This window comes from Macrosteles quadrilineatus, unplaced genomic scaffold, assembly GCF_028750875.1.
Source record: "Macrosteles quadrilineatus isolate MER2022 unplaced genomic scaffold, UCM_ALF_1.0 Scaffold_7__1_contigs__length_78375512, whole genome shotgun sequence".
Taxonomy (NCBI): domain Eukaryota; kingdom Metazoa; phylum Arthropoda; class Insecta; order Hemiptera; family Cicadellidae; genus Macrosteles; species Macrosteles quadrilineatus.
This window is the reverse complement of record NW_026542600.1, coordinates 4,600,067-4,615,449: the sequence shown is the minus strand read 5'-3', so window position 1 is coordinate 4,615,449 and position 15,383 is coordinate 4,600,067. Positions and strand designations below refer to the sequence as shown.

The following is a 15,383-nucleotide window of genomic DNA, read 5'->3' as shown; positions in this document are numbered from 1 at the left end:
GTTGAAAGATAAATAACTTCTTGATCAGCATCGTACATGTTATTAAATTTACAGAAAGTAAATAAAGAAACGTCTTGTAACACTTAAAACATATATTTACGCTTATACTGTTACTCACAAGACGGTAAATATACAAAAAGGTGGTAAGTGGTGATCAATTTCGATTGGACACTCCCTCCAATCATCATCAGACCCAATAGGCGAATGACAAGAATGGTGTCCCTACTTATAGGTACCCTATTGGCTACCGGAAGCACCGGCCAATACATTTTTATAAGTACAACTGGAATTGAAATTTACTTGTTCATTAATCAACTTATTTCTATTTTTACATTTTTCCTAATAAATATACAATTCTTCCCAAGCATTCATTACACATCCTTTCTTACAATTCTTTAAAATACATAGACTATCCTCCATTTTTCCTATTGAGTGGCCATTTTGTAACAGGTGTTGTGCGACATTTGATCTTTCTAGATTGTTGTAATATCGTTATATATTGTTGTGTTATATATATATATATATATTGTTGTAAAAGATAAATGTATCGAGGATAATAACTATTGGCGGAAATCAATAAATTAGCGTTGAAGAAAGGCTGTCAATATTTTAACAACTAAGGAAACGTGTTTTGTGTATGCCTAAGGCAAGAGACATGTCCGTCCAAACACCGACAGGTTGGTTCGCTAGAGGCTTGTAGGAGTGACGTGAGTCACAGACAACGTGTCCGTGACACTGGTGTGTATGGATCTATAAGTTAACACAGGTTGGTTTTTCGAGTGAGCCCAGGGCCGCCCGTAGGGTTGGTGGTGCCCGGAGCAAACGTGGTTGTGGCGCCCCCTCCCCCCCAGTAATAGTCAGTCGCATTCGCATATTTTAATACTATGTTAATACAAATAGCCGCTGTGTGGCGCCCCCTCAGCCTCGGCGCCCGAGGCAGCTTGCCCCCCCTTCAAACGGCCCTGCGATGTCACTAGCACAATAAATGTCAGTGTCATTAAGTCAGTGACTTTGGTGTGTAACCCTTCCTTCTGCTTTCTGCTTATCTCTCTGTCTTTTGTTGACACGTTTGTAAGTTTCCTTTGTCAATGACTGCATTAATCTTAGAAATGTGGCCTTCATAAGAAAATACAAATACATGATGGAATGGCCTCTAGATCGTCTGAATAAACTAATACTGTATAGGTTTAAATTACCTGTTTTCTGTCAAAACGATCGAATTGTTTGTATGATGACTACAGCTGTTTCGTGCTTTTTAACCTTCCGTCAAGCACATTGATTTTCAAACACCAAAGGGCGCACCCACGGAAGTTACCTCTGGGATCACAAAAACTATACAATGATGAGCAAAAAAAATGTTAATAGCAATAAAACTGTAAGAATACATATTTTATGAGTTTACATTATTACTTAGGTTTTATATCAAATAGAGAATGTTAAAAAATAAAAACACGTAAGTGTTGTGGATAAAAAAGACTTACTTTTTGTACCTATACAGTACTATCGTATATTAGAAAACAAATTTTAATATTGTATGACATAAAAAAACGTACATGGTCTAATAATAATAATAATTTTGTATTAGGACAACTTATTCAATCAAAGCTCTTAGACAAAAATTGCATCAGTGTAGGACATAATAACACCCATGGTATTATGAAAAAAGATAATTATTTCATAAGAACAACTTACTTTGTCAAAGCTCTTTAGAAAAAGTTGCAGTAGTGTTTGAAATGAAACACCTATTGTCCAATGCAAAAAATCTTTTGTTAGAAGGACTACACATTTTGCCAAAGCTCTTTTTCTTGGAAAAAAGGTTTCCGAACTCACGCACCATTAGTTCTTTCTACTAAATGTTGTTCCTTGTCCCCCTTTCAACACTAGCCAACAATCTCGCAATTAGTTCTTCTTCATCCATTTTATAATACCGCTAAATAAGGTCAGACACAAGGGCGCACACGGAACTAGGCTCCGGGAAACCCGTTACATCACAGGGCGCTCACGGAAGCTACTTCCAGTAGTGAAACGAACCACTCCCCAAAATCAACTGACAACTGGGAAAAGGGTAAAAGTATACAAAACCGAACACATACTATGGTTTTTATAACGAAAAAAGTAGTGACCCGGAGGTAACTTCCGTGATGCGCCCGATGGAAGGTTAAAAAAGCATAAAAAAGTCAACCACAAAACATCCTGAACAAGACATTGTCATTCAAATCGAACATTATTCATAACACCTCCATCCATATCGCCAAAAAGCAGACAAAAAAACGAGATAAGGAAAGCACAGGGGTAGGGGTCAACGCTGCCAACACGTGACAGTCGCGACTTACCTTCCACCGGCGCCGTGTCTGGTGGACCAGTTAATTAAATGTATTTTTGTGTGTGTCATATCCGTATGTGTCCGTTTATTTTTTTGTTTACATTTTTGACGAACTCCACATGATGTATTAGCAAGACATTCTCGACCTGAAGATGTGCTATTTTTAAAAAGCACGAAAGAGCTGTAGTCATCATACTACCAAGTCGATCGTTTTGACAGAAAACAGGTAATTTAAACCTATATTAGTAAATACAAATAGTTGAAATTGTTTAAACTCAGTTCCCTGTTTCATGCTGCTTGGAATTCCTCTCATGATGTGCTTGGAGATAACAACACACCTCACAACGTAACTGTACCTTTAGCATCACTCACTACAGTATTGGCAACTAAGCAAAACCAACAGCAAAATGGCGGGCGGGCAGCAAACCACGAATGCACTCAACTTCAGCTGAACAAACACGACGTTTGCCGCACGCAAAACATACTTTTGTTGATCTTTCTTTATATATATTACTCAGGTGGCAATGCTTGCTGGAGCAGACGAGAAGACTTCTGAAGTTGCCTTCCAGTATGGCCGCAACGTTGGGCTGGCTTTTCAACTTGTCGATGACCTACTGGATTTTGTGTCTTCTTCAGCAGCAATGGGAAAGCCAACAGCAGCAGATCTAAAACTAGGCTTGGCCACTGCTCCCGTGCTCTTTGCTTGTGAAAAGGTAATATTTTTGCATAGTAGTTAAATTATTTTTTTCAATTGAACTTTTTTATGTATGGGAGTAACCAGTCAACAATCTAGGTCGTCACAGATTTCAAATTAAAATCCTAAACTCTTAGGCTTCCACCGTCAATGCCTAAGGGTGGTAAATCCTGGTCCTTTGAGTGACAGCCCCGTGGATTCAGACGACAATGAAGTGGTTTCTGATGTTTTGGATGAGACGGAGCAGTACTTTCTCAAGGCACCAAGAGTGAAGGAATGTTAGTGCCTTGAGAATGGACTGTTTCAAAGCATACAAAGTGCTGACAACCTTTCAAATACTGAAATTCAAACTCTCCAACACATTTTCTGCATGTCGCTCACCTTTCAACATTCATCATGTGTGTGAATGGGTTGATTACATGTCATTTAAGCGGCCCACACACTACACGTGCATTGCACGCTGTGCCAAAAACGTGCAAGCGTGTGGTAAAGTTTAGGTGAACTTAATCACTATTTTACTGTAAAAGTAAAGTTTTGTGCAAGTATGAGGACAACTTTGACACTTCATTTAAATAAACCTTAATTTATAAATGTTTAGAGACACTACAAATAAAACTGTATAAATGTTAGAGTATTAGCTTCTTTCCCTATACAGTAGGTGGAAATTTAATAACACTTTTAGTTTTGCATCGATATACCATTTGTGGTCAGAGATATTTTACAAATTGTGCGAAACTTCAACTACATTTTGAAATGGTTAGAAAGAAAATTTTCACTCAAATTCCTCTCTTTCAAAGAAATTTCCCCTCTTTTATTTTGAAGATTCCCCATCTTGTTTCACTTTCAAATGAACCTCTTGGCAAAATCTGCTATTGTCTGAGTGAGATATGTTGAGCTACAAACCCTTTGTATTCCAAAGTGTCGACTAGTCCACCATACAAGCTCGGCGGTTTATTGCCCTTATACACAGATCTGTGAGCTAGTATTGTACAAGGATGAACACATCTTTTGTGTAAGATAATGAGCAATATTCGTCTAGGCATCCTATAATACATGAAAAGTGGCAACGTCACACTCCTGGCCTACTGCAACATAGAGCGTTTGTGCAGTGTTTATGTTAACACGTTTGTTATTACCATGGCAATAGACCGGGGTGATGTTGCCACACAACAATACCACTACCTTGTATAAGAGAAGGAGGAGGTTATGTATTTGTATGTACTATCCTGAGACCCAACAGTTTTGATGTTTTACTGTCAGCCAAAACATTCTACAAATTGTACTTAACGTCAATATTACACATTATTTTGTATCAATAACAGTACAGTAACACACAGGACAGGTGTACCGTGGCATCTTTATTGTATGTTTTTTCCAGTCATACGAAACGTGTAATTTATGATTACTCATTTCATTTACATCGGGATCCAGCAATTTTGACCTGATAACGCATGAAATCATTTTCAAAACGATTATTTTACCAAAATAATTATATTATATTCCACATTCCCCATGCATACAGATTTTATTTTATGTAGTTGTGCTACAGGTATTAGCTCCAATATTGATGTTTTTTACTAAAGATTTGGAATTTGACTCCAGTAAAATCAAAATTATTGGTATAGTGCTTAAAGAGTCTTAAAAAAAAAGAAAAACTTAAGAAGTATTTTGCAGATCCTGAGGTTCTTAGGGCGGCTAGTGTCACGTAGCTGGAACTACAGGGTGCGGCAAAAAAACCAATCTATTTTCTTCAGTGCACTGTTCAGCGACCGGCCCTCTGAGGGTGGTGGGAGTAGGCGCGTTTAATAGCCTATACAATGCCATTTTTGAAGTCATAGAGCAGTGGTTGTATGAGCTACGTGCGGTTGCTATCTAGTCGTTTTTCAAAAGTAATAAATCAGTCATTTCAACTCAGTGGTAGTTTTGTGCTTTTATTCTATTAGGTCGACATGGACATGTTTCATTGTGATTATCTGTATGGATAACACAATTAAACAGATTATTATTCTAATTAATCTGTAGGGATAAATTAATCTCAAAATTCGTGTAACTGAGCTGTCAGACATGTTCGGGCAGGCGCTTCCTGCGAGGACTGTTTTCCACAACAGCACGAACTCTATAGAATGTTAGTTGTCTGGCGTCCGATCTGACTTTGCACAACCTTTCAGCTTCCTTTTCAATGCAGAAGCCGTTGTTCTAAAGTTAGTAACCCACCGCGACCGCATTATTGTGATCGGCAACGGAACTTCTCCATGTCGCCTTAATTGAAAGAATGCATGAAACTGCCGCTGAGTTGCAATGAATGAATTCAATACTTTTTTTAAAACAACTCCATAACAACCGCACTTGCTCAGGAGGGGTCCACTGCTCTACGACTACAAAAAAATGGCTTTTTGTAGGCTTTCCAACGAGACTTCTCCCACCACTCTCAGACGACCTGTCGCTGAACAGTTCTCTGCAGAAAATGGTTCAGTTTTTTTGCCGCACCCTGTACTATTTAAAAAAGTATGTCCTAAGCACATTGCATGGTGGATGTGGAATAGACTTTGATAGTAGCCAAATTGTCTACTTTTTAAAACAGAATTACATTATTTAAATTTAGATAATATTTCTGGTGTAAAGTTCTTAAGACGCTGCTTCAAAAATAAATTCAAAATATTTTACCAAATGATCAGGTTCTCTCTACTCTGATATGTATAGTTATAGTGATGTGGATATGTATGGTTTTCAGTTTCCGGAGCTCAACCCGATGATCATGCGGAGGTTCCAAGAGGCAGGAGATGTAGAGAAAGCGTTTGAGTTGGTACACAAGTCACAGGGGTTGGAGCAGACCAGATTCTTAGCCAAAAAGCATTGCCTGGAGGCTGCTCGATTGGCTGGCTCTATACGCGAGAGTCCTTATCAGAGATCTTTGATGGTTGTTAGTGACTTGGTCATCAATCGGATGAAGTAGCAGTCCATCTCAGCTGGCTGCGTATACATTGCCTACAGATATTGCCTCATACACGGGCTAACTTGTACATAATCAGGCCTTAACTTATAGCGTCAGTTAGTTCACATTATACTCCACCCTTGAAGATATTTTATATTTTTTATACTTTTGTGCATTTAAAATGCTTCATGCAAACCGAGTTTGACTTTTTTGTAGACATAAAATACGTTCAGATTATTTAATATATATGAATATCTATGATCTTTTTATGAATGTATATCAATGTCAAATCTGAGTTTTATATTGATTATTTTATTTCATATACTATTTGTAAAATAAATAAAATATAGATCGTACACAGTCAGTATTAAACTAATAGTGTCTTAAATCAACTATGTTCGATTAAAATATCAAACCTTAGTTTTTAATTCCGAATTCTTCTTTTGTTGCAGTTGAAAATTGTTAAAATTCTTTAAACATAAGGTCACCTTATTATACAGTCTGTGCAATGTTTATCGTGTAATCCGATAAGGATCTTGTTATTCTTTAAATGTTTTAACCAAGTGGATGGCTCATTAGATTACACCTGAGTTGTTGTAAATAGATTTTGATTGAGATCAGCTTTTGAATTTTGCTGATAACAGCAAAAGTTTTGGGTGATATTTTTCTCCCGATTCAAGACCAAAAAGAGTGTCAAATGTGAAATGAGTGAATGTGGCTTCTTCATATTCTGTCAGTTGTTTTTTCTTTATGCTTTTGTTGAGTCGAAGATTGTTTTATCTATCCTCCACTCACAATTCCGTTTCTGTGCTTCCAATCTACCAGACTGTGATTATAGCTCTAACTCATCTTATTTCTAATTGTTGCTATCTTTAACTATCAGTCTCGTATGATTTTTTATATTTCTAGAAATAGTTTAATGTCTATAACAAACAGAGAAAGAGATAATTGACTAAAGTGTTTTGTAATTGATATAATAAGATTCTAGTACTTACTCTAAGAGAAATGTATGTTTATAGAATGAAATGTAGGCATTTGCTCAAAGTGTATATTTTAAACGCTAGTGTTTAAGTTTAAGTATATTACTCAATTGTACAATGAATGTGTGAATGATTATGTGCTACCAACGAATCTTATTCAGACGTTTTATTTAGTTTTAATTTGCCATATTTATGCCAGAAGTCCTTCTTTATTCAGTAAAGATTAAAATATAGTTCTGGCAATAAAATTTACAATTCCATTATTTATCTTCAATTGTTTATTTGTTTGTTAAACTCTTTGTAAGGCAGTTTTGTATGTGTTTCACACGAAAGAATTCTAAAATATATTCAATTCACTTAAACTTTACTAGAATTTTCAAGTAGCTTTAATTTTCACTGTTATTTTTTTACTGTTGGTAAATAATCATGAGCGATAACTGAATCACGATTACAAATTTACATTCAGGATTGAGTTAAAACTGCCAGTACTTAATATTATACCGTGCCTAAGGGACCACATAATATGCATTTATTATTCCTACACAAAACTGTAATATGTGCAATAGACCACAGTTAGATTAGCTTTAGAATATATATATATATATATACATATTTATTATCCTTTTTAATTAATTTCTTGATTTGTAATAATTAGTTGTATGTTACTCATTCATAATTGTAATCTAATAAACCAAAACACCTTCGTAAGGGTTGGTTACAACCACTGCCACCAGGATTATGTCGTGGTTTGATAAAGAAACATATTTTCCAGATAAAATGTTTTAAGATAAACACAACTTTCTAACTTTTAATTTCTTCTCAGGTGATTTTTCGTTTTATTAAGCTTATATCCTTTGCATAATACTCATTGACCAATACATGTTAAGAGACCAAGTAAACTTAAGAGTAAGCACACATAATTATAAAAACCATATCTTTAGTTTTGTCATTTACTTGTAAGTTATAATGTTACTTGTACACAAATATTATTGTAAAGAAATATTTATATTGTCCAAAAACACTTGTACATAAAAATCTCCAGACTTATTCCTAATTAGCTTCTAACAGTGTTTTACCTTTAGTATCTAACAACCACTCTGTGTTTACAAAGTGTTACAATCACATTACAACATAAGTTGCAACAATCTAGTTAATATTTTACTCTTTGATTTTACAGACAACTAAAAAGAATTACTTCACCTATAACCAAATAACACTATATAAGGAACATTTAGCTTTTATATGTAAATATAACAATACCATAACTACGTGTATAACCTGTAATTATGCTATTGTATGATTGTTTGTATACATTGTGCATGTGTATAGATCTGTGTAAGAGTGTATACAGCCTATTGTATATGAGAGTAAGTTTTTACATCTAATCTCATGGTAGAGGGATATTTTTATAAACAACAAAAAACTATCACGAAAATAAAAATTCTATGTAGTGTCGGGTTTTTAGGCCTTATAAAGTATTATCATCATCTGTTTTGTATACTTCATCATTTCGCTTTTATGTTATTTTTTTAATAAAATCTTTACTAAATATTATTTCTTTTATTACGGTACCTATATCACGGCTATAAGATGTGAGAAGGAAGATAAGTAGACCACAGCCCATGATAATATAGCAAAATTGTGACTATAAGGCTGCGGCTTCACTGGCCGTAGTCTGTCACCCAAAAAAAGTGGGGATGGAAAGTTAAAGAAAAGGAAAGGTAGGAATCAAACGAAGGTGGCTCCACTAGCAACAGTCTGCAGGTGGCTTCACTAGCTGTAGAGGGTAGCACCACGTCAAGTCTCTGTCAACAGCTGACCAGTATATATGCGCAAGGCACATTGACGCTAGTTGAGTTTTGTGGATTCTTTTGTGAATGATGAAGCCTGAACTTAATTGTGAGGTTATTATATTGGAAGTAGAGAAATACCCCAGTTTGTACAACAAAGGTGAATAGATTTACAAAAACAAGTGCTAGAGTTGATGGCAGCAAAAAATTTGCGGTTTTTGGTGAAGAAAAGTAGTAGAATTGGATGAAGAAAATCTCAATGACTAACGTTATATAAAGGATACGTATTTAGTTTGCTTTATAGGGGCACATTATCTATTGAGTGACATAGCGTTTGCACGGATACTGCAAAATACTACGTTATATACAACAATTCATTACTTGCTTGGCTTGTTATAGTGATGTTACACTGTATAGCATTAATTAGTTAATATTTCAGTACACTAAAATTACCTTCATAATGTGACTGAAAGCTTTTCCTCTGCTCCAATTGGTTTTCTTAGTTTGGTATCCTTCTTCTTCAAACGTGATGATACTGCTTCTAGTAAATAATAAAAAGAGTTTTGACACATTTTATAATCATCAAAAAACATGTCTGAATACTTTCTTAGTTTGGTATGCAATGTTTGAAACATTCCTTGAGACATTCTGTACCTTATTATTGGTTGTATCCACCATTTTCTCTTTTGTGACCAGCGTCGTCTATAAATGAAAAGTACAACGAGTTCAGCACTACAAATATTAATTAGCGGCATGATAAATCGAGGTTTACATCTACCGCCACATACGGTACGACGTCACTGCAGATTGTGGAGTCACCCAACTGTCATGAGTAGCGTGATAAACTACCGCCAGAGGAGCTGCAGCCGAAACAACAAAGAGAAAACATTCTACTCCTAACCTAATGTAAACTAGCACTCAACACTTACATTTTTGAGGTTTTGCTCAAATAATTTCTAAAAAATATACTTAGGCAAAAGCCTTCTTTCTGTATTTTGAAACTAAGAAAATGTGATGATTTTCTTAATAAGGGTTTAATGTAGTTAATAAATCACTTTTTGAGTACCAACCAGGTACTCAAATGAAATAAGGCAATCTCGTGATCGGCAAGCAGCATATAGTTTTTCTGAAATCACTCATGGTGTTTTCATATTAATTATCTATCAAAATAATGGGCAATAGCTACATGCATATTACCTAAAAAGCTAAAATATTAGACCATAAATGTTATAAAAGTGTTCTGCTCACCTATTTGTGGGTACTGAACTGATCTTAGGTGGCAATAATGATCGCACAAAGCCAATCCCATGTGGCAATGATGATCGCACCAAGCTGATCCTAGGTGGGAATGATGATCATACCATGCCGATCCTAGGTGGCGATGATGATCGCACAAAGCCGATCCCATGTGGCAATGATGATCGCACCAAGCTGATCCTAGGTGGGAATGATGATCATACCATGCCGATCCTAGGTGGCGATGATGATCGCACAAAGCCGATCCCATGTGGCAATGATGATCGCACCAAGCTGATCCTAGATGGGAATGATGATCATACCATGCCGATCCTATGTGGTAATGATGATCGTACCATGCCAATCCTAGGTGGCAATGATGATCGTACCATGCCGATCCTATTTGGCAATTGTGATCGTACCATGCCGATCCTAGCTGGCGACGATGATCGCACCAAGCCAATCCTAGGTGGCGAAATGCTCTGTATCACAAAAAATTAGTTGAGAATAAAGAACTTGTTATTCCTTTTAGCAAATTTTCCATATAGGGAATAAGCTATTACCATAGGTCTCAAGGTAAGACCTGGACCTGGGATCGATTTACTTTTTCATTTTGATGTCCCCAGAGGCCAAAAACACCATATGTTTAAATAAATATATATACAGGGTGACAAACTGGAGACTGACGGTTTTCATCTGCCTAGTTCTGAGAGTACGGTAGTTCAACTACAACGTTTAAATACACTGTACAGACATCCACTGATGGTCTTGAAAGTTGCTCGTCTTTGATCGCCATGAAAAGCCACTCTGCCTTATTTAGTTTCCTCCAATCAGACTCCTTGTAGATGAACCCAAACCAACGATATGATTCACTTCTAAAACATGATTGTATATTTGGAGCCATACTTATCTTTGTTTGTAACTTTTCTTTTTTTGTCTGCGACCCACTGAGACCTTTGGCGCCTATAGGCAGTGGTCTACGTGCCTAATGGGTAATCCGCCAGTGTGTGCACATTTATTCGCACTTTAATTTAAAGAACACTTTTAAACAGTCAGGTAGAGTCTATACAATTTACAATTAAACTGGAAAAAGATGATAAATTACCGCTTCTATAAACACAAGGATGGATCACTAGTGTATTCAGGAAACCTACTGGTGAATACCTCAATTTTTCCTCCAATCACCCCAGACATGTTAAGACAGGTCTAGCCATTAGTTTGATTAAAAGGGTAGAATCCATTTGTAGTACTGTACTGATGAAATTCTTAAAACAGAACTGGAAAACATAAAAAACACATATCCACAACTGTGGGTACCCTCCCTTTATTTTTGCTAAGGCCTTAAAAAGCTTAAATAAAGTCAATATTCCAGAAGACCCTGGCACTATAAATTTACAAAAAATTGAAAATTTAAAATTCCCATGTTATTCTTATAGAGAATAAGTAAACTGTTAAACTGTTGTAGTTTACTGTTGTTGTTTTTTTATATTATTATAGTTTGCTTGTATATGTATACATTTTGATCAAAATTTGCAAAGTTATTTATTTTATACCAAGCTATTAATATATTACTAAAAATGAAAAAAAAACACAGTTTATTACCCTCCATGTAGCAGCAAACCTAGGTACTTGTTAAACCTAATGTTATTGAAATAGATTTAATTGAAAATCAAATCAGACAAATGGAAGATTGCTTATTCTGCAGGTTTGCTGCGGAAGGGGGGTATTTTTAAAATTTAGTTTAAATAGTGTCTTGGTTATTATTACCTCTAACTTTAATAAGCTAACCCCCATTAAAATATTGGAACACAACTGGTATAGTGGTTAGAGCTCAGGTCTTCTGTCCCAGAGGCCAGGGTCCAAGTCCTGCCAATCACCAGTAGGCATTACCTATCAGATATTGGTTTGGAACCCACTTTATAAGTTGTAGCATTGTAAGACCTTCCTTGTAACCATACATAAAAGATATAGGTCTCTTATGAGGTCCTTCGCTGTATTGGTGAACGCTTTCCAACATCTGAGTGTTAACCAAGAAAACATAACTCAAACAAATAAATAAAAAAATAATATGACATATTAACTAACTTGTAAGCTGGGATGCTATAGACGTGTATCTTAACATTTTTAGTCTAAATGGTTTTTTACATTCTAATTAGACATTATCTTTGTTTTGACCTTAAATTTAAAATTTAACAAATTTCACGTCATAAGCTTATAAAAATAAATTGTTCAAATCTTCTAGATACTAGACCAAATTGTGTAGGCCTACACTACTCTTTAAAATCATAAATAATTATATTTCATTCAGCGCATAATATAACTTTAAAACATTTTAAATTTGATACTTTAGAAGATGGAAATAGAAGTGAGCGCATTCAAGCGGGTTTTACAGCAGAGCGATCTATAAATAAACAACTGTTCGCGCAATTTCATTATGGCCTGCATTACATTTATTTTTCAGGTCCTTTGTTTCGTCAGCGTATTTTTACTGTCAGGTAAAGTTGTTGTGTTTTCTCAGGGGAAAGATGTGTTAAAACTGAACTGTCAACCAGGTTTCTCTAGAAATATTTTAAATGATCAAAACTAAAACAGGTTTTACTAGGCTAGTTACAATAGTAACAAATTTCAAAGATGCAAATATAATACAAATTTGTTGGTCATAACATGATTTTATTCTTTGTTTGAAGTTCATTGTCTGGCGATGCTGAGTTGATGTTGTTTAAAGGCTTATTGCGGACATTTTCCATCACAATGGTACAAATCTGCTGACTAAGCGAATTTCAATTTGTCTGAATTGAAATCATTAACTTATAATGTTTTTGTTTAATGTAGTAAGTTAGTAAAAAAATTTAAATTGACGCCATTCTATGTACACATGTATGAAAAATGAATAAAGTTATCTGGAATCTTAAATCTTGAATTGATTTTCAATCAAATCTTTTCAAATAGCATTAGATTTAACGAGTACCTAGGCTTGCTGCATAAGGTTTGGGTTTGGAATAAAGACTGTTTTTGTTTTGTAAAATATCAATAGCTTAGTATAAAATAAATAAGTTTGCATAGTTTGATCAAAATATATCAATAAACATGCAAACTACAACATTTTACAATATTCTCCATAAGAATAACATTGGAATTTTAAATTTACAATTTGTTGAATTTTATCCGTTACCAATAAATTGTACACTAACACCGAAATACTAAATTATTTCTTTTTTTAGTCTCTTTAAAAAGGTCTAAGGAGAAATTGGAAAATTTTGTATTTTGAGGTTCAAAAATGAGAAAAACTATTTTTTTACCCTATAAAACCCCTATTGAAACCCCATTCCCATGCTGCGATCATGCTAATTTGCAAACTCATTCAAGTTTATCGCGCCTTACACCTTCAAACCAAATTTCATCAAAATGGGACAAAAATTACTCAAGTTATCACACGTTCACGGACATATGTATATTCAAATCTACAATGTATATATAGATACAATATATATACACATATAAAAATTTGAATGAATGGTGGTTTTGGCATCTAGGGACATTAAAATGAAAAAGGGGGGCGTAGTAAAATGAAAAAGTAAATCGGTCCTTGGCCTAGGTCTTACCGTGCCACCTACGGTAATAGCTGTTTTTATAATTTTTTTTTTTTTTTTAGTTAATAAATTACAAACTCCCCTATAGGGAAATTCACTATAAAACAATACACAACGTTTCGGGATCTGGAATGTGATCCAGTCCTCAGGATAAACAACTTAACTAGCACATTACAACTAACAATACACAAACGCCCAACCTAAGTTGGAATACACTACAGAGAGTAGCAGTCAAGTATATCATATGCACTACTACTCTTTGTTTAGAGCACAGCCACTCTGTAGAGTATTTTAATAATTTACGATTTTCATTTATTAGATAAGATCCATTACGATAGATAATATTATGAAATCCCACACTGAATAAGTAGAGTCGAAATAAATAAATTTTAATCAGCTGTCTGATAAATTCAAAAACAGGATTAGTACAGTAAGTCCTATGTTTAAAATGGCAAAATGATCAAAAATTAATAAGATTTATGACGATACTACATTAATGTACATGTCTAAATCACAAAAAAACCAAAAAATCTTTGTTGATAGTGTGGCGTAAATTATCGTACGCATCTCACCCGGGATGGTGTTATAGGTAGGACCATAGTAAAATTGTCAGACTACTCACACAATATAAAAAAAAAATACATATGTATAAAATATCTTATCCCCTAAAGAGAGGAAACACCCCAAACACCATTTCTTTCTCTGGGTCTTTAAAAATGCCGATTCTTGAAATATTATGTTTTAACAAATTGTTACAAACAATCACCTCCACTTGCACGGGAACTGGAATGCTCGTACCGGACACACCTACCCTACATGGCTTTGCTATTTTATCACTCCTTACATGAAGTACAGGTAACTATTTACTATGACAGCTGATAAAGAAGAAAGAAATTGCTCCTGTTCACTTGGTATACATTTACTTTCCCTTGCTCTCAGCAGTAGTTCCTCACAAATTTGTATTATCATTGTTAATAAAACGTGTATGGAAAACTAAAACTAGACAATCTTTAAAAATGTTCACATCTTTATTTAAATTATAACTCTTTCGGACATATCGCTTGATATGGGATGAATAAACCTAAATAAAATGTTAACATCATAAACTTTATGATAAAAGATCCATGGACTGTGTCTTTTGGTTATCGTTGTTAGATATAAAACTTATTTGTATTGACTGTGAACAACACAATTAAGACTGGCTTTGATGTGGCTGCCACCACAGTGCGTGCTCGGTCGGGGCTAAGTAACGCTATTAGTACAGTGTATTCTCTTACAAACAGTCATGTAAATGGTGTTTGCAGCATGGCATTCCATGGTTCTACAAAATAGCTTGCAGCATAATATTTTTAATACATAATCAAAGAAGCAAAGAATCTAGATGCAAGACTGGTATTTCAATTATACCTTATTTTGTGTGAGGAATAGGAAAAGTATCAAACCATTACAGTAAATCAAATCTGTAAACTATATCAGTAACTTACCAATGTAATATTAGCTTTAAGTTACAAACTTTTAAATGTTTATACTTAACTAATCGTAAATTAATAATATCTATAGTAAAAATATTTAATGTAAGTTAAAATATACATTAATGAAATTATTTTGTTAATGATAATTGTACCCCAGTCTACAAAAACATATCTACTTCAGTCTACATAGTTATCAAGAACCTGGCAACCATAAGGTAAACCAATTTAAATAATCATTTTTCCTTGAAACTGGGAATAATACACAAATGATTTTGTTATCTCATGGCTCCCACATTTAATTGTGGGCCCTGTTACCAGAATCTGGCTCGGGCCCCCTACCAACCGGGGTATGGAATACCCCCCAGC

The 15,383-nt window shown here is 34.8% G+C and overlaps 1 protein-coding gene across 1 annotated transcript in view; it reads left to right on the top strand.

Moving 5' to 3' along the window:
- Window positions 1-8,478, top strand: part of LOC128997955 (all trans-polyprenyl-diphosphate synthase PDSS1-like) — an 83,449-nt gene extending 74,971 nt beyond the window's left edge. The window contains exons 7-8 of the mRNA XM_054423816.1: window positions 2,842-3,036; window positions 5,749-8,478. Coding sequence (XP_054279791.1) covers window positions 2,842-3,036; window positions 5,749-5,970 — 417 coding nt within the window. The 3' untranslated portion in view covers window positions 5,971-8,478. The remainder of the gene's footprint in view (window positions 1-2,841; window positions 3,037-5,748) is intronic.
- Window positions 8,479-15,383: the final 6,905 nt, after the last annotated feature.